The following is a 23,866-nucleotide window of genomic DNA, read 5'->3' as shown; positions in this document are numbered from 1 at the left end:
TCTGACTAGAATTTGAACCTATCCATCTCTACCTTCTGGCCATTGGATCTTGTCATGTCGTTCTCCACTTGAGTAAAAGGCTATTTTTTAACTTGTGTGTCTCCCAGAAAGATAGGTATATATATATACGTATATGTGTGTGTGTGTGTGTGTGTGTGGTAGTAAAGTTGCTACTGAATCTAGTACTTGGGAAGATAAATTTATAGAGCTTTGAGACTCTTATTTAAGTGTTTTCCTACCTTTTTCTCATCATGATTTACCACTTGGTCTTTGGTAAATTCTCCAGAACAACTGAAATGCAAACTTTCTGGCTATAGCGATTTCTCAGCTTCATACAAATATGTTATCAGAGCAAACAGGAAAGCGTGCATTGTGTTGACATGTGCATAAATGAAAAACAGCTGAACAGCTTTCCTCTAACACTCCACATAAATTCATCTGTTATACGTAATACGTGCCCATGCATCATGGTAGGGGAAGCAATGTGTTCACAGAAAAGTGTTTCGTTTTCAGCAAAATCTATCCCAACTCAACCCCTCCCTGCCCATGTAAAGTGTCTCCAGCACCTTTAGGTTGATGTGATGACTTTCGCCAGCTGGGTTCCTGTCTGAGAGATGGGCTTGTTTCGGTGGTGGGTGCAGAGAACTGCCTCTGGGGACTGTGTTTCAACTCCGGTTTGGGGCTGACTTGGATCCATAATGTATAGGGTGAGGGATTTCTCCTGTTGTCCTGATTTTTCTTTTCTCCTTCCACAGTTTACGAGGTGATCACGGTGACAGGAGATGTCCGGGGAGCAGGAACCGATGCAAATGTCTTTGTTACTCTCTTTGGAGAGTTTGGGATTACTCCCAAGATTCATCTCACAAGCAAGTGAGTATCTGGAAGGAAATCTGTATCTTTGAGGCCTGTTTTTCCATAACTTTTATTGCGTTTTGATGAAATGTAATATCGTGCTGATGGACGCGCAGGGAATAAGTCTAGAAAAGTATTTCAGGATCACCAGGGAAATCTGAATTTTTGCAGTCGCGTATTTCTTACTAGATCCCTTTGCAAACCTGCATTCCTTTCTGTAGGTGGGAATGTGTGCTCAGATCCGTATTACATAAGGCTTGCACTTGCCAGGTGTGGGGATACTTGCTTTTCTTAAAGCTTAAATTAGGAGCTCCTAATTTAGGAGCTGAGAATATTCATCGCTTGCTGGAGTGGGCATGATGGGCCATGTTTGTCTGCCTAAATCCCACTGAGGTCTCCAAGCTAACTCAGGCACAGAGATAAGTGTCCTTGAATGTTTCTGAAGAGTAACTCAGTGGGTTTGAAGTAACGTTGTTGATGGGTAACCACCCACACTCAGCCATAGGAAATCTGAGGCAAGCAGAAATGGGAGAATTTAAGCGGATTCCTAATTTAGCCGGTTTCCATCCTATCTGCTGCACGCCTGTGCACACGCCGCTGTGGCTGCACATTGCTGTGGTGGCACTGTTCTCTTTTCCTCCAGCTGATGCCAATGTCACCTTCTGGATGCAACCTCTCCATTCTTATCACTGCATTGAACTCAGTGGAAACCATATTTTATCATTTAAGAACCTACTACGAGGCTTTTGACTCTCTCAATAGTATTATTATTATTATTTTTAAAGCAAGCATCAGGGCCAGCAGGTGCTCAGCTCCCACGAAAGCAAGGTGACTTTTAACAAAGTTCCAGCTCTGCATGTAGTAATTTCCCTGTAGCCAGACAACTGCCCTAAAATAAAGCAGAAATCCCTTCCCCACAGGGTCCAAGAGAGGCTGCGTGTCTCTGTTTTTCAGTGTTCTTGTTGTTTTGGTTTTCTTGAAAATGTGTTTCAGAATTACTAATCCTGTGCTAATGTCACACGGTAACTTCACATTTTCTCCATTTCTACAGCACCGACAAGAGGTACCTGCAGCTATTTTATATTTTACCCTCAAAAGAGCTTCTCTTCCCAGTGAAGCAACTCAAACATGAGAGTCTGTAAAGAAAATGATATGGGAATGGTAAAGAAAATACATGAAATTCCAGCCCTGTTTGCCATATTTGAAATTCAGAAATCAGAGGTAGTCAAAGGAGTTTTATTATCCCAGCATCCCTAGAAACACCAGGGAGAACCTGCTGATTGTATATTATATATCCATACAAAATGCTTTGTCTCTGTTCTGTGATTTTCATCCAGATATCCCAGTGAACTTAGAAAGCAAAATACCATTTCTCTTGATTTATCAGAGAGGGAAACTGAGGCAGGGAGGTGAAAGGTTGACATAGTCCCATCACAGGTCAGTGGCAGAGCTGGGAGCAGCAGCAGCAGCTCTTTGGGAGAAGGGCTTCCAACACCCAAACCTGTCTCCTAGTATTTGGCCAAACCATCAAAGCAGAACCCGTTTTCCAGGGAGTTTTCTTGTGGTCAGCATTTATGAGGAGCCATTTCATTGTGAAAGCGCTCTGCTGAACGTGGCTATGGAAAGAATCCAGATATTATCTTCAAAAAAAACCAAACCCAAAACCCAACAACAAACTAAACCCAAACTGTATGCCCTTTAGAGAAGAAGTCAAGAGATCCCCATAATAGAGCTACCGGTTGTACAAGTCATCTTTGCTGGCACTCTGGTTAATGCCTGCTCTTTCCTCCTGGACTCACCACATTTTCCATGAAAGAAAGAATGAAGGGACATGCAGGGATTATTTTAGGTTGCAGCAGCAGCAACCTGAGCTTGTTCAGACCTGGGTTAGCATTTTGGGCTTGGTCCCTGTTGCTGCAGAGAGCAGATGGCGGAGGTGTTGTAGGCTCCTACGTTCAGATGTGAGGGTGATGCCCAGAACAGTGCAAGTCAACGTTAAGCAAGATCTATCTCCATGTCTGCTGAAAATGTGAGGAGCAGTAGTAAGACGGGCTATATCTAGAGTTTTGGAGGGTTTTTAATGTTTGATTCCATTAAATCAAGGCTGACAGCTAAGCTTCTAGGAGGAGACACTATGTGCTGTGGGGCCAGCTGTGCTTAGACCAGGGGGAAGCAATGGACTGAGCATTTTTGTTTTCTGGAAGTCTTGGAAGTGCCTTGTCCCAGATTGCCACCACTGTTCTCATTCTGGAACTCTGCCTGCCCCTAAAAGAAAAAGATGGTATTTCATATGGAAGCACTTGCACACTTGTTCCCACTTGTGCAAATGCCACTGGAGGTGGCAGTGGCTGTGCACTGCACTGATGAGGATGTGACTCCTGTTCTTGTGTTTTCAGAGTACAGATCTGACCAGCACAGTTGGCTATGACAGCATCATTCAACATCTGAATGATGGCAGGAAGAACTGCAAGGAGTTTGAAGACTTTCTGAAGGAAAGGTATGGAGCTGCCTCTGAAAACGAGTTGGGTTGAACCTGGGAAGTGAAGCGGTGTCACTGCTTTACTCCTTGTATTCCCAGTTTGGTTTCTGTTGCATTTAACTCTCCACTATGTTAAAACACATTTGATTTTTGACTGATGAGGAACTTGTGTTTTCTTACACTGTCCTTTCCTTGCACAGCTGGTGCTGTGGTGTGAAGTCCACGCCCAGGAATCCTCAGCTGTGAGGCAGCAATGGTGCCCAGGGCTTGATGCTCACATTTTGAACTCTCTATTAAAAAGAAGAGGAATCAAGAGCAATTCAATAATTCAGTCTTACATGTTGCCAGACATCTGTACTGATGTGTTTGCAGCTGTTGGTGGCCTGCCCAGGCCACATGTGTTCCCATGAAGTTCACCTCGCAGAAGATCAGGTGAAGACCTTGGCACAGGAGAGGCATGGCTTTGTCCTAAGTTTGTCTTTGTACGTTATGGACAGCCCACATATTTTATGTTAAAAATTAGTAACATTAGACAGTGTGTTTATTAATCAGAGGATATGACCTAAGTAGAGGTTCTGTGGCTACAAAGGCACAGCTGAGATGGTTTGGCCAGGTATTTTGACTTTATGGTTCACCTGGCTAATAACGGCTAAATATAAAGAATGTTGTAGAACAACCCTGAATTAATGTAATTTTGGTATTGAGAGCTGGAGAAAACAAACCTCTGAATACAAACCTCTGGTACAAACCAGCCTGGAACAAAGTGGGATGAAGAGGAGGAGAACCTGCAGTTAAAAGCATCTAATGCATCTACATCTGTCTAGGCTGTAATCCCATGTTCCAGGAAAACTTGGGCTTTCCAGCTGCCCAAGGCACCATCCGCTGAACCCTGAGAACCCTGCTCATCCATGACAATGGAGAGTGCAGAAAGCCTCATCTGTACCCTATGCACTTTTCTGCTTAGCTGTTGAAGGAGGTGGAGGTTCCCACTGACGTGTCTAGCCAGGAGGAGGTTAGAGGCTGGACCTGGGCTTGCTAGTGGCACCCGTCTCTGAACGCGGCCCACTTCTCCATGTACAGCACGGCTGTTACATGGAGCCAGCCATGGAGAACATGTCTGTCGGATCTGATGCTTTTTTGCAAAAGGAAATTTGTGGGAATATTATTAGATAGATAAAAAAAAATCAATTCATAATCTTTATTTTTTCCCCCTTTCCCTACAAGCTTTTGGAGTTTTTAAAGAGTTAAGTCAGGTGAACCACAATGCCAAACTCTAGAAATCAGCATCTACATCTGCATTTGAGATACAAGCACTTTAGGAGGCGATTTATTTTATGCAGTAGACCTTCTAATGCAAGCCTCCACCAGCACTTGTTTCTCTCCATGACTGCAGACATGCAGCTGGGGTGGGTTGCCCAGATGGAGATACCTACAGCTGATCGAGCAAGTCCAGCCCTGGTTGCCTGTACAGATTTCAAAGTGACTGCAGAAACCTGCTGGTTCTTAGAGTACAACATATAGGCTTGCTTTCTCCTGCCCCTCTTTCTTCCAGCAGGGAAGGACAATATGATCTCTCAAAGGTATTATTTATGTTATCTCACCAGATGTGGCCTCTTCTGTAGCTGTTCTCCCTAAGGAGAGGCAAGCAGGAGAGAGTACCTACATTTTTAAAAGTCCTGAGCCTTGGGGTGCACGTATGGTGATGTATGGTGGTGGAGAGGTCTCTGAGGTGCCTGCTCCCTCCTGTCATATTTGGTTTAAATCAGCCAGATCAGATTCAAAAGTCCTTTGTGTGGATGGGCCGACAGATGCCCATGGCTGAGATGTGGAAAACGTGATTGCACAAGCCTTGTTCCCATAGGAAACTGAGCTAAAAACTATCCAGGTGACTCACCTGGCTGTATCCAGCCACCAGCTGCACTGGCCACTTAGTCCTCCATCTTCTGCGGAGGTGGTGCTTGCACCCATCGGCCATGGGGAGATGGGGAGAACAACGCACCGGGGCCACAGACACAGCAAAACAGGGTGTTTTCAGTAGAAAGGCTGTTGGGTAACTGCAAACAACAGCCTGCCTTCAGCCACCCACCCCAGCTGGCTCACAGCAAGTCAGGAGATAGGCAGGGTGTTAAGAACAGGTCTTGGCCTCTGCTGCAAACGAGTATCAGTTTCTGAAATGAGAACTTCCTCTGATTTCTCTCTTTCCTCATTAGGGCAATTATAGAAGAAAAATATGGCAAAGAGCTCATTAACTTGTCGAAGAAGAAGCCCTGTGGGCAGACGGAACTGAAGTAAGTTCACAGTCCTCTGTGTGTTTGGTTTTTATGGGTGTCCTTACTTGGAGCAATGAAGGAGGAGCAGAAGGAAGGAGGCTGTGAGTGAGAAAACAGTGTTGAAATACGACTGGGATGCTACCAGCGGATGATCTGAAATAGGTCTTGTGAATGAATGGTGCACAGTTGGGTTGTACTTTGCCAATAATCAAGCTAGACTCCACCAAGTTCCTACCAGCCATAAACTAATCAAAGCATCGGAGATGCTCAGGTGAGACGTAGACATGCAGTTCAGCAGAGGGACAAGGATCATGAGACCTTGGGTTTACTTCTGACTGTTTTTGTGGCCAGAGGAAAGTACCAGTACTTCCTTGACTCAAACCATTACAATCTTCAAAGTTCAGCGTGTCACCGCCCCCCAGCTTGGTGGTTGGCCACTGTGGTCGGCTCCATGACTGGGTCTCCATTACCTTGGCACCTTCTACTTCCTGCTCTGTTTCTGTAATTTATACGTGCCCGGTCTGATATCCTCTGATCATTTATTTACAGTTTTATGCTGTATATATACATATATATATATATTTAGTGTGTATATATATATACATATATATAAAAATGTATTATATTTTATATCACATAAAATGATTCTGAAATCTTTATTGTACAATATGAATAGGGAGAAAAGTTCCCTATATTTCCAGCCACTGGCCAATGCACTGTGTAGAAGGTGTCCGTATGACTGAGATGATAGTTTTAGGAGGTCACCTGAAACATTTGCCATGAAACTCAGAATTTTGAACAGCATCCAACATTTAGAAAGATGTAAAGTAGATGTACACCAAGCTGTGTTACACTTGCTGAGAGGAAAAAAGCCGGAGGTATAAGGAGGGTAAATAAACCTGCTTTGAGCTGCTTTGGCTGGTGTCACGTGAGGGATTTGCTATCTGGTTTGCGCCTGACCATGCTTTGCCACTCTTTAATGGTCTGCCCATGTTTTTCAGCACACTGAAGAGATCTCTGGATGTTTTCAAGCAACGTAAGTAATTCTTTGTGTTTGTCAGGACACTTGGCAGAGCCAAAGCCTGCAGACAGTGGAAGAAAATAGCAGAGAAACCTCTAAACCTGTGTGATGCTGGGATCAGGCGTAGGTTGTCCTGCTGGCCCAGCTCATCCCAGTGTGTAGGGCTTGGGACCAAGTGCTCCAGGGCATGGGTGGGAGAGGGGACCCACAGGGAGCCCTTTTGGGGGTTGTGCAGGAGTTGTACATCAGAAGCTGTGCATGGGAAGCTCATCTGTTGGCCTGGCTTGCGTTGCCCTCTTCATGCACATACGTGGTAATTCACCCCTGGAATGGCGCGGTGGGCTCTGGGCCCCTCGCTCCCAGACAGACCCTGAGGGGCTGGAGCATGCCCAGAGCCGGGCAGGGGGCTGGGGAAGGGGCTGGGGCACAAGTGCTGTGGGGAGCGGCTGGGGGAGCTGGGGGGTCAGCCTGGAGAGGGGGGGCTGAGGGGAGACCTTCTGGCTCCCTGCAACCCCCTGAGAGGGGCTGGAGCCAGGGGGGTCGGGCTCTTCTCCCAGGGAACAGGCGACAGGACGAGAGGGAACGGCCTCACCTTGTGCCGGGGGAGGGTTAGGCTGGGAATGAGGGAAAATCCCGTCACGGAAAGGGTGGCCAAGGCTGGCACAGGCTGCCCGGGGGGCTGGCGGCACCCGCCCTGGGGGGATTTATAACACCTGTAGCTGTGGCGCTCGGGGCCAGGGCTTAGCGGTGGCCTTGGCAGTGATGGGTTAGCAGTTGGACTGGATGACCTTAAAGGCCTTTTCCAACCTCAATGAATCTGTGAATCTAATCCGAGCATCTAAAAGATGATGCTTTGGCCACTTTACATGGTCCCTTCGTTGCCCTGTGTCACAGCCTGCCAGGGTACGGGCAGCCAGCACCTGCACGTCGAGGGCCAGCACTCTGCTACCCCGATCACATCTGTGCTCTGCCTGGCCAGGTCTGCCTGCTGCTCTGTCCGTCCCACAGCACACCTTCCTAACGAGGCTCTGCCCTCACAGCAGCTGCCTATTAATAGCTGTGGGTCTGAAACAGCTCTGGAGGTTGAATCATGAGCTACAGTTCAGTTTAGCTCCTTTGATGAGCTCACTGGCGTGGTGCTGCACAGCATGACCACTCATCTTCAGCAGGATGAGCCTGAGATTTTTTTTAGCATTACTTTTTCTGTGCCTTAAATTGGTTGCCTGCTAGCCTGGGGCAACGCTGCCTCCAGGCAGCTGCTTCAGGGTGCAATGTGTTGAAACATGCCTGAATTCATCTGGATGAGGGGTAGATGTGACTGTGCTTGTTTGAATAACTTCTCTTGATATGAGTTCTCTTAAACTGAAGTGTAAGACTGATGCTTACATAGGCAAGTGCCACTTGGAGGCTGCTTCAAAAAGCGCTGCTGCTATGTTTCTGCAGGAGGATGTGTGATGTGGGGTTAGTTCAGTGTGAGCTACAACAGCTGACTTGAGCAGCAGCCTTTTTAAGAATATATATCTATATCTGTATCTATTATAATTTTTATTTCTTTGAAGAGATAGACAATGTGGGACAAGGTCACATCCAGTTGGCTCAAACCCTTCGGGAAGAAGCAAAGAAAATGGAGGAGTTCAGAGAAAAGCAAAAACTGCATCGGAAGAAGGTCAGGTGCCGTGGGAGCACATGCTTTTGTCCCAGAGTGTTGATCCTGCCCTGGTGACTGGCTGCTCCCGGCTGGTGTCTCCCACTGTGCCCCAGCCCCCACCATGCCCCTGGTGCCTGCTGCTGCTGGGAAGTCCTGAGCTCCTCCCTACGTGTTGCAACCATGTTGGTGAACAGTGCAGCAACCTCTGACTTCCTTCTTTTCACTGCCACATCTCCTTTGGGTGTTTTTTGGGGCCAGCTATATCAGGGGCTCAGCTCCAGGGACGGCAGCTTCAACCAGGAATGTTTTTAAAGCATATATACATAGTTCTGTATGACCTCCATAGGGTCTGCTAAAATTGGCAAACCTTTTAATTTCTTCTGGTTTGAGATTCTTGGAATGTCTGGAAAATGAAAGAAAACTACTAGAACCAGGGACTGGTTTGGACCTAGCAGAGGGGAGTGGGCTTCCCAATTTTTCCAGACCCTATGGAGATGATACAGTACCGTATATTGTGAAGATCTCATTTGTAGAGCTCCTTTGCATATGTGAGTGGAGGCATAGATTGAAGAATAAAAAATGGGTTTTGTGAAGACACTCGGGGTGGGTGAAGGTCCTTAAATCCATCCCAGTCTGGTCCATGCCTCTTCCTTTCCTAAGCCAAGTAGTCCGTCCTGGAGCTTTGATGGTCAATGACGTGCTGACTCTGGGTCTGTTGTCCTCACAGATCGAGCTGATAATGGAGGCAATACACAAAAACAGGAATTTGCAGTACAAGAAAACCATGGAGGTAAAGCGAACATGCTGCTGTTTCTTGCCATATGGGTTAATGCTGCTAACACACACGCACAGCGCTGGGGCAGGCTTAGACACGAGGGTCTTCCTTCTCTGCTGCAACTCGCGATGCCGTGTCCGCATAAGCAGTGTGCAGGGTGTGCTCAGAAAAACTGAAGAGTACCCCAGGGACTTGGCTGGTGGTAGCTTTGCAGGGTTGAGTATGAGTGATTTAGATGTCATGAACTCAATTGCCCTGAGCTTTTCATCACAAAGAGCAGCTTGTCTTGTGAGGTTGTCTTTGCCCAAGCAGTAGGGCACCTGGGACCTTAAGTGCTGTCCCCTGCTGGGCTGGCAGCCTGCCCCCACCTCTTCACTCTAGGCTGTGCTTTCCTCCAGAGCCTCCTGCGGGAGCTGTATTTGCATCTCATTGCTTGCTGACGCGCTCCTGCCCCTTTGGTGGCTCCCCTAGGCCAAGCGGCTCTACGAGCAGCGCTGCAGGGATAAGGATGAGGCGGAACAGGCTGTGCATCGCAATGCAAACCTGGTGACGCAGAAGCAGCAGGAGAAGGTATGGAGAGGCGGGTGTCCATGGGGCCAGGGGAGAAAGGGGTGTCTGTTCTTGCAGCTCTCCTGCCCTGTGGCTCTTCTTCCAGCGCCAGATCTTGGGGTGAGATGGATAGGTTGGTGATGTTCCCCAGCTGGGCTGCAGTGCCATTGGTGATGCACCCAAGCTCTCCTCTACCTTTTTTCTCTCTCCCATTTTTGGCAGCTATTCCTGAAGCTGGCTCAGACAAAATCAGCTCTAGAGGACTCTGGTGAGTGTGGAAATGAAGCATTTGGAGGGTGAGGGAAGTGTTTCCCAGGACAGGGGGTTTTGAAGCTATGGCATGGCTCTTGCAGCGAGCCTAGCCCTTGGGTCAGGCATGGCTCCTCAGAAACACGTGCCCAGGATACCAGAGGTGGGCACCTGCCCTGGAGAAGCCTGCATGGCCCCAACAAGGCTGCTCCCACCATTCCCCCACGGCCAGACCCTATGCCTTGCTATGCAGCTCTGCAACCCATTGCAGTGCCCGCCCGCAGCTGACCTGACACATTACTGCTGCTTTCTCCCTGACGTCCCGGCCATTTCAGGCTTCACATATTACCTTCTAGCAAAGGGTTTTTTTAACTAATGTTAATCAGATGAAAATGTGATTTCTCTCACAGACAGAAGTTACCAGCAAAGTGTTACCACTCTGGAGAAGATCCGGGAAGAATGGCAGAAAGAGCACATCAAAGCTTGCGAGGTAAATGCCCCCAAACACCTTCAGACAGAATTGTGGTCCTCTGGATGTCCACCACAGTGCAGATTTGCTTTCTCTGTGTTCTCCTGGCAGTGAAGCAGCAGGGTGTGTTGCAGCTAACCCTGTGTGTGTTTCATGTTTGGCTTCTGGATTCTGCTATGTCCCACTACATCAAGGCTTCCACTGTTTTGTTTTATTTTTATTTTTCTTCTTAATGCCATCTACCACATCTTAAAACTGACAAAGTAGTGATATTTTTGTCCATTACCTGCTTGCACATTTGGTGTGGCTGTCATCTTGAACAGCTGTGGTCACCTCTGGATTCTTGATGACTCAAGGCCAATATGTCAGAGAGCAACAACAACACCTGGCAGACTCTGTCTGAACCTCTGAAAGTCTTTAAAAGACTTTGCAGCAGAGGCTGGTGGCCGGCTGGGGATGCGCACTGGGTGAGGCCATCTGTATGTGAGCGCTGCACGCCAGGAGCCCTTCACCTTGCATCGCACAGACCACGTGTAGCACGGGAACCCCTCCAAGCGGTTGTATCAGCCTAAAGCAGACTGTCTCATAGCAAAGTGGTCTAGCAAGGATTTCTAGCACACGGTGGGGAAGTCCAGAGCTGGTGGTGAGAGGACCACGCAGCTGCTCTGCTGCTGACCTGTGTCTTGCAGCCACCTGTGATCTGTGACTGAGGGATGGACAGGGACTGCAGGGATCAAGGTTTTATCCCAGGTCTGCTGCAAGCTCGCAAACAACCTTCCCATTCCCAGCTGTGCCAATCCTTTCCCAAGCCACTGCTCATCAGGCCTCTATTTTACTTTTTCCTTTTGAGACGGAATTTGCTGTCTGTTCTGTGTGGCATGCATTGGTGTCTCAGTGCTAGTGTGCTTTGGTGTTCAGGGTCTCGGAAGCCTCTGTGATGGTGGGGTGTAGAATGCATAGTTTCACTTCCACAGATGGATTATGTGGAGGTTTTCCCTTTGGTGTGTTGCAAAGGTCGTAACCGGTAACAAGTGCACATGTATGCTTGGGATGGAAGGTTGTCATGCGTAAAGGCATGTGAAATTGAGGTATACCAGACAGCAGATTTCAAAAGACTTGGGTTTAAACCTGCTTGGAAAAGCTCTGGGCAAGAAAAAGGGAGAAGACCAACCAATCAACGTGCCTCTGTCTTCATACATCCCCAGTGCTTTTTTATTGCTTCATACCTGTGGGAGGGAAGTGAGCTGGGACTGCAGGACCATGGGGTACCTAGGGAACATGCACTGCCTTTTGGAAGTTGCTTGGTGTCCCCAGAAGTAGCAACGTGCTGGGTGACCTGCAGACCTTCCTGAGCTTAATACTCATCTTTGAAATACTTGGTTGTGTGGAGGGATCATTTTGTCCCTGGACAAGCTGGAAGACTCGTGGTTTCCATGTTTCCTGCAGAAGGCCAAAACCACCTGCTCCTCACTGAGGACAGTTGTCTTTGTAGTGGCACCTGGGGACAAGAAGCGATCAGGATAAAAGAGATTTGCTCTTGTTTTAAAGATGTTAGGGCTATTTCGTCTGTGTCATTTCAGTTCTTTGAGACTCAGGAGTGCGAGCGGATCAACTACTTCCGCAACGCCCTCTGGCTTCATGTCAACCAGCTCTCCCAGGACTGTGTCCAGACTGATGAGGTACATCAAATGACATTCTCTGGTTTTCTGTTTGGAAAGCAAAGCCCAATTTGCTTTCCTGTGCACTAAGCTGTGCTATGTTTGAGTTGGGCTGTGGCCTTTGATCGGCCACCAGACACCAGCATGAGTGTGCAGACAGAAGGTTTTGGTTAGAGCTCTTGCAGGTGAGGTTTCCTCTGGGGTTCCCATGGTTTTTGAGGGTGGTCAGACACTGGCACAGGCGGCCCAGAGAGGTGCCCGATGGCCCATCCCTGGGAACATCCAAGGCCAGGCTGGACGGGCTCTGAGCAACCTGATCCAGCTGAAGGTGTCCCTGCCCATGGCAGGGGGCTGGGCTGGAGGGACTTTGAAGGTCCCTTCCCACCCAAACTGTTCTGTGATTTTATGGTTCTCCTACCACTCCTACCACTGAAGCTTGTGTCTTGAGTGAGCACTGGGCTTTCACCCCTTGTATGATAAACAACTGGAAGTCTCTTGGTTTTTGTCCCGATGTACAGAAATGCTTTTTATTTCCCTTTTGCAGAAATATGAGGAAATCCGCAAGAGTTTAGAAATGTGCAGCATTGAGAAGGATATTGATTTTTTTGTAAATTTACGCAAAACTGGAAGTTTGGCTCCAGGTAAGAACTCAGTACAATCTCATGAAGTAGTGCTGACTTCATTGTACTTCTCTCATGGAGCTGCTGCTCTGTTCAGCATCAGTTTGGCTGCAAAACCCATAGATTTTGCAACAACCCTCCTTTCATTCACTGGCAGGCAGCACTACTCTTTGCCATGTATTGTGAGCCCCTGAAGATAATCTCCCCTTTCTGTAACTTCTAATTTCCTGATCGGGCATTTTCCCAGAGAGGGGAAAGACTTAGCAGCTGAATGGTGGTATGACAAGTTTATGGCTATAAAAGGTCTGTACTTCACTATTGTTAACTTCTCCTAGCTCCTGTTGTTTATGAAAACTACTATAATACACAGAGAAATGCAGCTCCAGTGAGAAGTCCTGTTCCCGTACCTATATCAAGGTAAGGGATGTAACATGTACACTTGCAATTGCTATAGTAAATGATGCTTTCCCCCCCTTAAAAAAAAAGAAAAAAACAAGCATATTTTGTTGCTTTCAGTCTACTGGAGGCTTGACTTGGCAGTATTAGAAGAAAATACTTCCCATTCTATGTTGTCCATCACTTTTCACAACAGGACTTGTTGTGCACAGGACATATGCCAATGTGCTGCCTACTAATAAGCTGTCCAAGGACCCCCTCAAACCCAGTCAGAGGTTCTTCCTCCCCCTTTTAGGGTCATTTCTCCCATCTCATCATTTGGATTCTTTATTCTGGAAGTGCTTGTGGTAAAAGCCTGCTCATTTTTTCTTGTAACAAGCCTATTCCAGAAGTCCTTTGCATGGAGGTGAGGGGCTGTGGTGCTTGGACAGCAGGAAAGCAAGGCAGTCTAGGGAACACTGAATTTCATGTCTTGCTTTCTTTGGGAACTATCTGAGCTCCCTTTCAGAGCATCCTCTGATACCAGACCGAAACCTTTTGAGCTTCCCTGCATGGTTCTCCGTGGGATTTGTCCACCTGAGGAGAGATGCATCAGTTGAAAGCATGCATGGGTAGAGGGAGGCAGAGCAGAGCTGAATTCACTCCCCCAGGACAGAGGCTGGTCAGGGAGGACAGGGTCAAGGATGTCTCTGCCGGGGGGAAGATGACAACTCAGGGCCAAAGACTCATGCTAAAGACGAGTGTGCCACTTTGGCTGTCACACTGGGAGAGAAGTCATGTTCAGTTAATGGTTTCCTGATGTCTCACTCTAGGCAAAGGCATGTAAAAAGGCATCCCCTGAGGCTCACTTGTAAATGTTTCCACAACTCAGTACTTTTTGGTTGCTTTTCCCTCTCCTGCACAGTATCAGCTTCAGTTCCCATGTCTGCCAAGCAGGCTGTCGATGGTGAGCCCACTGTGACATGCCTTGGTACCAGGTCTCCATAAAGCCCAGGCTGGCCAAACCTCGTGCCCTCTCACAGGTCTGGGATGGCAGCTGGGGAGCGCAGAGCCAGGGTGAGGGGAGTCCTGTAGCCACACAGATCCTCAGCTCTGTGTTTCCTTCTGTGCAGGAGGGGACCTCTACCCACCCCGACCAGCGCACCAGGTGAGTTACCTGCTTTATGGGGTTTCTGGCCCTGCAGAGGAACTCTCTGGTTTTTCTCTCTTCCATCAGTTCATGAGCTTAGGTGAAGCTCCTGCTTTAAGTCCAGTCCCCACTGTAAGATGCTGGGAAGCTGGGCACTGACTTTGGAGGCAAGGTTTCAGCCAGGACAAGTTCTGATCAAAGCCCTTTGTGTGGGCATTTCTGAAGCTTAAGGATGCCCACGCTGGGGATCCCACCAGTCTCTGCAGTTTGCTTCAATAGCACGAGCTAGATCATTGCCAGTGCCATTTCAGTGACGGGACACTGCAGCAGGACTTGGCAAATTGAGGTCCTGCTTTGGCTCTTTGGCAAATAAAGTCATTTCTTTGAGCCTCATTCACCCTTTCCTTCCATCCCTCTAACACAGGTAGTCAGTGCGTGGTGTTTCTGTCCTGTGTAAAACCTTGTAATGAGCACTTCTCCTGAGCAGAACTTATTTTTGTGTGCTCTGAGTTTCAGGTGAGCCTGATTATGCCACAGTTGACGGCTACAGCTTGATACATCACTAATAACCACAGTAAGTACTCACATTTGATGAAGAAAGGATTTAGTAAGAGATGCAGCTACACAGAGGAGGGACGTGGAGGAAAGAAAGGCCACCGGTTAAGGGATGGCATGTTGAGGTGACCAACTGGGAGCCGTGATCATGTCAGCCCTCCCATTGCTTGTCTGAGCTGGAGCTGTGGTTTAGATGCTGTCGATCCTGTTCTGTAGGTTCTCCATGTAGAAGATGGCCAGCGTGGCAGAGGTGGTGTTTCCAGTTATTCCGGGCCACATAGAGCTGAAGTGCTTCTCTGTTTTAAAAAAGTATTTGAGGACTCTGCTAATTATTTGTACATTCAGAAAGTGCCTGCTAAATATCTGTGCCTTTGATCAGCAAACTCCTTGGACGGATATCCCACCTTCACACTCAGGGGAAGAAAAGGAATATAAGCGGTGGACCCAGGCACAAGGGCGATAAGTGTCGGAAGAAGTTTTTTGATTTGAAGTTCTAAAGTGCAGCCATGTGGGAGAGGCTGGAGCCTCCCACCCTCCAGATAACTAAGAAGTCAGATGTGTCGAGGGGAGCACTGTGTGATACCTTCGGGCACGCTGGCTTGTGTTCAGGGCAGATGTATCCCACTCAGCTTTCAGGGTACACTTTTGCCTGTTTCTAAAGTCTTTCATTAATGGTCATTAAACTTGTAATTTAGGCTTAATTTTGGTCATGCCTCTCAGGGAGCTTCCTTAGAGGAGCGCCAGCGGTTACACCAAGTGTCTGGCTTCGCTGTAGACGTGCTCCAGGCTTAAGCGTTGGTACTGGAAGCTGATTTGCATCTTGCCTTGTGCAGCAATCCCCAGAGCAGCTACTTAGTAAGAGGCTACGTAGAGCTAACTAGTAATAGGCTGTGCCACTGCAAACCTGCTGGGAAGTCCTGCACCCTGCAGAGTTCTTGGGGATCTGAAGGATGTCAGTCGGCTCTTGCAACTGTCTTTCCAATGAGGGGCTTGTGTTTTTTTAGATTAATGGTATAGCTTGTCATTGCTAGGCTCTGGAGATGCACATTTGATTAACTTCTGGGAATACCTAAATTTTGGACTTGTTCTGACTAAGCACCACTGGAAACAAATTTACCTACTAATGGGCTGGACCCATGAAACTCCTGTTCTGACAAGGTCTCCTCAAAATTTCTGCCTTTTTTATTTACCGTATGTACAATCATGGCTTTGATTCAGAAGCTTACATGCCTCAGGGCTGCTGGTTTCTCTGAAGTCCCTGTGTGCAGTGTTGCTTAACAGCACCTCAGTGCCTTACAACACTGGATACAGGGACACAGGACATGGGGAGCAGCACACAATTTAGCTGGCTGAACCTGCTGCCAGGTGCTTAATTTTGGAGCACCAGGAGTTGCTAGTTGTATCATGTTCTTCAAGTTGAATATGCGGGACTTCAGTATGTGCCCAAGCCCACTGGTCCCCAGGGGATTTACTGAATTTCCTTGTGTGGAGAAGATGACTGTGAGCTTTAACACCTGTCCTGCTGCATTATAGTGAACTATGCAAAGTGCACATGTCAAGGAATCAGTTGTCCTATTTTATTTCCTAAAGACCAAGTGTACAAATAATCTCCTGAAGGAGCCTGCTGTAGTCTTAGTTCCTTAAATACATATTTAAAAAATAAGTTTCGAGACTTGTGTGCTGGGTATTACTTTTTTTTTTGAAGGTTGTCATGTTCACTTTCTGTCAGGACTGGGGCTGGTACACCTTCAGAGCAACCCAGGATGTTTGCGTGGTGAGTTCCCTCTCCTGGAAGGAAGCCAACAAGAGCTTATCCTTGCTTAGTCTTTATTTCAGTACTTGCTCAGTACCAAGACAGTTGTGGGAGACAACACCCCAAGGAAGCCTGGCATGAAAACAAGCACTTGTGATGAACTGTAAACTGCAGACCATGTAGGACTGGAAGAATATTTACTCTACAATACATTGCGTTGTTTTTTCCTTGAGATTTTTCAGCTGAGCACGATAGATGGTGTTAGGCTTTTCTGGCTGCAGAGGTCCCCAATGAGGCTGAAACTTGGCTTGCACATTCACTAAATGAACAGAAGTAATCCAACAATAGGGATGCCAGTTATGAAAATACACCAAATCTTCAAATAGACGTAAAGCCAAGTAAAGTCTGGTTTGGAAGAAGCATGGCCAAATGTGGAGCTACTGGGAAGCAAGTCTGTGGGCCCATGAGAACTGAAATAGTATTTTATCTTCAGCCTCCTCCCTCGCTTGTGAGTGCTGCACCCAAATGGTGCAGCAGACTTTGGCCTCCTCCCAGGGCCCTGTGGAGGAGCCTAGCCTCCTCCAGGGCCCCTATAGTGGAGGCTGAGCTTCCTCACAGATGCCTGTAGAGAGGTTTTGCCTCCTCCCAGACCCCTATAGAAGTGCCTGGCCTCCCTACAGACCCTGATAACCAGATATGCAGCTCCTGCTTTCCCTCCCCAGGAAGACAGCGACAAGTACCTTAATTAGACAACTACTTTAATAAGACAGGATAGGAAAAGGAATACAGATAGCAAGTTAGTTCTACATCCCTTCAGGTGCTGGGCACCCGACCTTCAGGTGGAGTCGGACAGAGCTCTCCTTTTTTGGTCTTGCAAGCCAATACATAAATTATCACAAAACCCCAGCTCTATTCATAAAGGAAGTTCATATGAGAACTTTTTTCCTGCATTTCCAGATACAGGCAGGGCCAGGCAGGTGGTGTAAGGGTCAGTACCTTACTGGCAGGAGCTGTCTGCCAGTCCCCTGTAACCATGAGCTGGCTGAGCTTATCCTGCGGTCAAGGGGCTTGTGCAGCACAGCCCTGCCCTGTGCCTGCTGAGGGGGATCACTGGCTCCTGAACATGCAGTGGGCTCCCGGTCAGGATCAGTGCAGCCCCGCCTTGACTCACATAGAGTTTACATTTCCCACAGACAGAAATTACAGATTAATGACTTATGTGCTTCTCGAGCTCCCTCCTCGTGCACCCCAGGATCCCAGTGGCCCCTTGGCCACCAGGTCACGCTGCTGGTGTCCCCCAGCACCCCCAGGCCCTTCTCCGCAGAGCTGCCCCCCAGCTCAGCCCCAGCCCGTGCTGGTGCCTGGGGCTGTCCCTCCCCCGGGGCAGGACCCTTCACTTGCCCTTATGGAACTTCATGAGGTTCCTCTGCCCAACTCTCCAGCCCGCCCAGGTCTGGCCGAACGGCAGCGCAGCCTCCTGGGCTGTCAGCCGCTCCTCCCGGCCTTGTAGCACCAGCAGCCTTGCCGAGGGTACGTCTGTCCCCTCACCCAGGCCACGGATGGACGAGTAGAACAGAAATGGACCCACTACTGACCCCTGGGGAACAACTCCAGCTACAGGCCTCCAGCTAGATCCTGGCTGCTTGAGATCATTAGCTCCTTGAATATGATGTCTTCTGCAGGATGGGCCTGAGGTCTGCAGAGGCTCATCTGTCTGAAGACTGCCAGAAGTCACTTCTTCTCCCAGTGGGGCTTGGACTTTGCTCCAGCCACTGCTCCCTGGGGACAGCTGGGTGCCAGGGCAGGCAGGGTTCAGAAGGGGCAGTAGTGCCTGGCCCCGCAGGCTGAGCCAGCAGCCCCCCTGTAGCCAGAGGTGCCTCAGGCACTGCAGGACAGGCTGCCCCACTCCAATGGCGCTTCCAGGTGCTACAGCGGCGCAGGTAGAAGCGACTTTACACTTCCCATCCTGAATAGCAGGGGTTTGGCTTCGCACACCACACTCCCCCTAGCAGCAGCCTAGCCTCCCTGCAGATCCTTAAAGAGAAGCCTGATCTATGGAGGAGTATGACCTCCCCACAGATCCTTATAGTGGAGCCTGGCCTCCTCCCAAGCCCTACAGAGGAGCCTGAACTCCCAGCAGGTCCTTGTAGTGGAGCCTGGCCTCCTCCTGCGCTCCTATGGAGGAGCCGGGCCTACTCCTCAAATGCTAGTAGAGCCTGGCCTCCCCACAGGCCCTCACAGTGGATCCTGGCCTCCCCGCAGGTCTTACTAGGGAGCCTGGCCTACCCCACCGACCCTCAGAGCACAGCCTGGCCTACCCCACCGACCCTCAGAGCAGAGCCCGGCCCCCCCGCGGGCGCCCGGAGAAGCACCACCCCGCAGCTCGGTATGTCCCTCCGTCCCTCCCGTCCGTGCCGCGCTGCTGATTGGCCGGGCGCGCCCCGCGGCGCGGATAAGGCCCGCCCCTTCCGGCGCCGCCCACAGCCGCCCAGCAGCCCCGCGGCGGGCGTAGCGCTAGAGCCATGGCAGAGGCCGTCAGGGTCCCCCGCAAGGCCCGCGCCAAGAACAGGGCTACGGTAAGGGGCACGGCCGGGGCGGGGGGCCCTCGGGCTGCCGTTCCGCCGGGGCGGGGGGCTGGGGCCTGGCCGCCGCGTCTGTTACAGCCGCCTCTCGTTTGTGGCGGCTTCGGACCAGGGAGGTGTGTGTGGGGGAGCTGTGAAAAGCCGTGAGGCTTTGGTCAAGGGGTTTCTCTCGTGTTTGGTGTTACTTTTTGTTACTGTTATATTTTTTTAATTAGCGGAAGGGGTGGCTGTTGTGGGCGGTGTTTGTATCCCTGTTAGTTCATCCTTATCTGCTGAAAGCAGTTATAGCGGGGTGTGTGTGTGTGTGTTTTTCTAAAAAGCTTTCTGTGTGTCTGCGCTTTTCTGAGGCGATGCAAGAAGATTTGGAATTACTGGCAGCCAGGAGAAGGGTGTGAGAGGCCTGATGCTGTAAAAGGGTATCCGGATGCTGTAGAAGGGTGTAAACAAGCTTTCTATTCATATAGCATATTGGCCTTCATAAATAGCTCTGTGCAGTGAGACAGCTGGAGTTGCCTCAGCCATGAAGCCATAGGGCAATAGAATTTACTGACACTTAGCAGTGTCGTACTGATTTTCATCCTGTGCTATACTACAACTCGTGCATATAGGCTGGGCTTTAAAATGTTCAAAACATGAGGCCATGTATAGCAGATGACAGTGTTTCTTTGTTAGTTGGTGCTACGGTTGTTAAGTATCGCTCTTGCTAGGTTTTAATCCTGTTTGAGTGTGTTCCTTGTTCATGATGTTCATGATAGTTTTCTGAAGGCTTTATTTTCCTTGCAGCGGTGCTACGCAGAATTTCAGTAATTTCTGGAAACTACCTGAAATGAAATATCTCACCTCAGAGTTCAGTCAGAATGGAAATGTTTCGCTTAATTGCTTAACCTCTTTCATGTTGTAAACTACACCACATAGAGTAAAAGCATTGAAATCGTGGCTGTCAAAGTCCTCTGAGAATAGATTAATGAATTAATTGACCAGTGTCCTCTAAAACAAGGGTTAGATCTCAGTGTCGGCTATGGCTGTGATTCCTGAACTCAAGGCAAGTAAAGACTGGAGGGAAAAGCAATCCTAGAAGAGTAAGTGTGTCATTGTTTCTGTCATTGATTCAGCCCCATAGCATTTGCAAGACAGTCAGATCTTAAGACTGGTGCTTAAGAGAATCAGTTCCCTGCAGGAAGGTGGTGAGTCACAGGTCACGCTGGTAGTTCATTAACGACGTGTGTACAGTGACTCGAGTAGCCACTGTCTTTGGCCATCCCTTCCAGGTGTAATTCACTGTGAAACAATTCACTGGTGATGTCATGTGTGAGAATCTGTAATTTTTCAGTGTTACGCGTGACCCATTCCTGGGTTTTTTGTGGCTGTTGTTACACTCACCACTGTTAGTACGCAGAGGTGTTTGAGGATGCAGTTTGTGGCTCAGCCACATTAAGGACTTTTCCATTCCCATGGCTCAGAAACAACCATAATCCTTTGAAAAGCTGAAATTCTTGGGGGGGTGGGGGGTGGAGAAGACTGGCTCAGCTGCAGAGCTGCCTGGTACTGGAATGGAGCCCAGGGCTTTCTGAAAATAGTAGCCCCAAAGCTGAGCTTGTCCAGCACCAGTAACAGCAGACTGTTTGAAACAAAGTGAGGTGGCAAAACTGGTGAACCCAGAACTGGTGAAGGTGTGTCTGTGTGCATCTTGGTGAGTAGCACTCAGTTATTCCAGAGATGTTTCCTGAAAAATAATAGGTGTCCTTGGGGCTTGAGGTGTTGTTCACTGATGTGCTAGGAGAGGAGGATGGTTAAGTATGGGACAAGGCTAACGAGCAGCTGGCATCTTTGACTTAAAGGCTAAATCCTCAGAAGAGGGAACAGCAGGTTTTGCTTTCATGTTAATTTGGAACCTGATTTCTCTCACCCTTTCTCAGACTAAGTCCTAGTAATGATTATGGCATTTCTTTGCGTTGGAAAGTGAGAACTGACAGGTTTTTCACAAATTTTAAAAACAACTATTTTAAGTACTTGTAGTGTTTGGGAGGAATACAAGATGCTACTGAAAGATAAAGGAAGTTCCTTCTGTGTGAGGACTGCAAGAGAGAACTTTGAGATTGTGGAGGCGAAAGGACCAGCATGTATTTGTAATGTACGTGGAACAGTACACCGTCAAAAATATGATTAGTGATATAGTATCCTGTGGAAATTACTGACTTGGACTTAAGTGTTGGGAGATGTTTTTTATAACAAGTCCTGGTTTAAAGAACTGTGCTGATCTATTTTTGACCTCTCAGCTGTAGCTTTAGCTGGCCTTGGAGTGTGTTGGAACTGTTTTGTGATTATAATTGTTTACGTGCTTTAATAGATTGGAAAACATACTCTGAAAGCAATGGCAGTGTATTGCCATTTCATAAAGGAGCTGGAGCTTATGTTTGAAATAAAATTAGGCTTGCGATAGAGGTTAGCTAGGGCCTTGATTTGAGTGTTTTCATGTATGCCTTCTCATAAGGCGAAGTCATGCCAGATGTTTAGTGAAAAGTATTCGTGATATTGCCCCCAAGTTTCTAAAACTATTGTCTCTTCCCAATCATGGGAAGCTTTTCCTAATTTCAGTGGTGGTGTTTGTTATAGTATCAGGGTCATCCAAAGTGGAGTGCTGTAGCTTCCACTCCTAATGTAGTTCCACTCCTAATGAACTGGGAGGTATACAGAAATGATTTACAAATTGGCAAAATCTTTGTTGATTTCTGTGCAACACTGTTTCCCACGCTGTGCTTTGGGAAAGAGGCTAATCTATGCCTTAGACTAGCTTCAAGGGAACTATTTACTCCCAAACTGATCTTCATTTAAAAGTGTGCAATTGCTTTACAATTTTGATGTTGCTGCTAAGTTTTTCTGCATCTCTAGTGTGTAATACTTATTGAAAATAGATATTTCAGTAATTGTACACATGATGTGATGGTTTTGGAATGTAGTTAGGGGGTGCATTCCAAACTTTTTTGTTTCGAAATTACTTTTTTGAATATGTTTTTCCATTCATTAAAATATTGTGGAAAACTTAAGATGAATCACGAAGTAACTTTTCTTTTGTGATATGGTGAAATTAATGACTCTTCTTAGAGGTCAGGATCCTGTAACTGATTATTTTATATGTTAATGAAACAATAGCTTTTTTACATAGAAACGTTGAAACATTGTTTAAGAACTGACCAAGAGAATAGACACTGATAGACAGTCTTCAAAGAGCAACTAAGTAGCAAAGATCTGTTCGGTACATTTGTTTTTACCTTTAATATTATGAAAATTAAATATATTAAGAGGGGCTTTTGGAGTTGTAATATTGACAAATATTAGTTTTGGTGATGGTGGGATTTGGGAGGCAAGGGAGAGAGATTCACTTGGTAGTGACACTGTTAGTTATTTTTTTTTTTTTCCCCCTAGGAAAAAAAGAAAAAAAGTAGTGAGGAGTCCCAGATACAACCATCTGATGATGTCTTCCTCCTTCCTGTGGCAGAACTGTCTTCTCAAGCCCGTGAAGTGAGAGTGGAGCACCCTGGGGAATTTACAGAAATTCGTCTCAGTGATGAAACAGAGAATGGAAAAACTATAAATGATGTGTGTAACATCCCTGGCAGTAATTTATCTTCAGCAAATGAAGAGCCTTCGACAGTGACTGTAGAGCCTCCCACAGATGCAGGAGAGCGCAAAGCCAGTCCTTTCCATGAGAAATGTGGGGGGGATGTTGAGAAGGGCGGAAAAAGCAAGTTGGACAAACCTCACAGCCCTGTGGAGGCAGTTGCTAGTGGATCAGGAAACTCTGATTTATTGAGTAGTACCTTTCATTCCAGTACTGCTGGCTGTCATACAGTGGTGGGCTTTGTACGGGAAAAAGAAAAGGAAAATGTACAAGATGTTGAAAATCCTCTTGTCTCTTCTTCAGAGAAGCTCCCTCTTAGTATCCCACAGCTTTCTGAGAAATCCAAAACATGTGTTCAGCGATTGGGATTGAAACCAGTTTATCCAGACTTGTCGGCTGAATTGTCCTATGAGAGACCAACCATAATAGCAGTCAAACCACTGTTGCACAACGAAAGGCTGTATCCAGAGCTCCCATCCGAACCAGAACTGGTGCCGTTTACCAGAGAACAGCTGAAGATTTTTGAGCCTTGCTCATGGTTGGAGAACGTTGACTCCTATGTAGAGGAATTCGAAAGTGTTGCTCATCAGGACAGGCATGAATTTTATGAACTGCTCCTAAACTACATGCGCTGCAGGAAGCAGCTATTGCTGGCTGAGGCAGAGCTGCAGGCTATGATGACAGACTGCCAAAATGTTAAGGGGAGATTATGGACTTTTAAAGAAGAACAGAAAACCGTACAGGTGCTGTTGCTTACGTTACTTTTTAACCCAAACTATTTGGATGTGATTTCAGACGATAATTTTACTTGCTGTTGAGCTTATCTTATTGAAGCTGGTTTGTTTTAAAAGAAATGATTGTCTTTGCTTTCTGCCTCTCCACTGACCACTAGTACTTCAGAGTTCATCCTGTTGAGATTTAAGACTGTTTGTTGTTCGGTTTTTTTTTAAAAAAAACCTCTGAGTGTAGAGTAGTGGGGTCTCTGTTAGCGATCTCTTTTGGAGCCAGACTGGTGTCTGCAGTCGGAATGAGTGTGTGCACCCAGTTCTGCCTGCAGTGCTGGGTGAAGTTTGTAACACAGTACTCAAAGTAGGTGCAGGGGATATGTGATAGAGGAGGACATTGGAATGACGGTAGTGGTGATGTCCCATCTGGCCTGCTGCCTGTAGTGGCAGTTGTCATTGACATCATTCCTGACTGTCTTGCAGTCAGAGGTGGCAGCTGCATAGGAGCTTGAGTCAT

General features: G+C 47.7%; 2 protein-coding genes across 2 annotated transcripts in view; both read left to right on the top strand.

The window, feature by feature from the left end:
• PSTPIP2 (proline-serine-threonine phosphatase interacting protein 2) overlaps positions 1–16,340 on the top strand; it is a 311,088-nt gene extending 294,748 nt beyond the window's left edge. The window contains exons 2-17 of the mRNA XM_056323703.1: positions 756–870; positions 1,904–1,990; positions 3,230–3,349; positions 5,542–5,619; positions 6,603–6,637; positions 8,182–8,288; positions 8,998–9,060; positions 9,517–9,615; positions 9,817–9,862; positions 10,254–10,333; positions 11,893–11,991; positions 12,515–12,611; positions 12,926–13,007; positions 14,099–14,133; positions 14,632–14,689; positions 14,887–16,340. Coding sequence (XP_056179678.1) covers positions 756–870; positions 1,904–1,990; positions 3,230–3,349; positions 5,542–5,619; positions 6,603–6,637; positions 8,182–8,288; positions 8,998–9,060; positions 9,517–9,615; positions 9,817–9,862; positions 10,254–10,333; positions 11,893–11,991; positions 12,515–12,611; positions 12,926–13,007; positions 14,099–14,133; positions 14,632–14,681 — 1,193 coding nt within the window. The 3' untranslated portion in view covers positions 14,682–14,689; positions 14,887–16,340. The remainder of the gene's footprint in view (positions 1–755; positions 871–1,903; positions 1,991–3,229; positions 3,350–5,541; positions 5,620–6,602; positions 6,638–8,181; positions 8,289–8,997; positions 9,061–9,516; positions 9,616–9,816; positions 9,863–10,253; positions 10,334–11,892; positions 11,992–12,514; positions 12,612–12,925; positions 13,008–14,098; positions 14,134–14,631; positions 14,690–14,886) is intronic.
• A 2,573-nt stretch (positions 16,341–18,913) lies between these two features.
• EPG5 (ectopic P-granules 5 autophagy tethering factor) overlaps positions 18,914–23,866 on the top strand; it is a 59,312-nt gene continuing 54,359 nt past the window's right edge. The window contains exons 1-2 of the mRNA XM_056324678.1: positions 18,914–18,999; positions 22,429–23,367. Coding sequence (XP_056180653.1) covers positions 18,946–18,999; positions 22,429–23,367 — 993 coding nt within the window. The 5' untranslated portion in view covers positions 18,914–18,945. The remainder of the gene's footprint in view (positions 19,000–22,428; positions 23,368–23,866) is intronic.

The sequence above is a fragment of the Falco biarmicus genome, chromosome Z (assembly GCF_023638135.1).
Source record: "Falco biarmicus isolate bFalBia1 chromosome Z, bFalBia1.pri, whole genome shotgun sequence".
Taxonomy (NCBI): domain Eukaryota; kingdom Metazoa; phylum Chordata; class Aves; order Falconiformes; family Falconidae; genus Falco; species Falco biarmicus.
The sequence above is the reverse complement of the archived record's forward strand: the minus strand, read 5'-3'. Positions and strand labels throughout refer to the sequence as shown.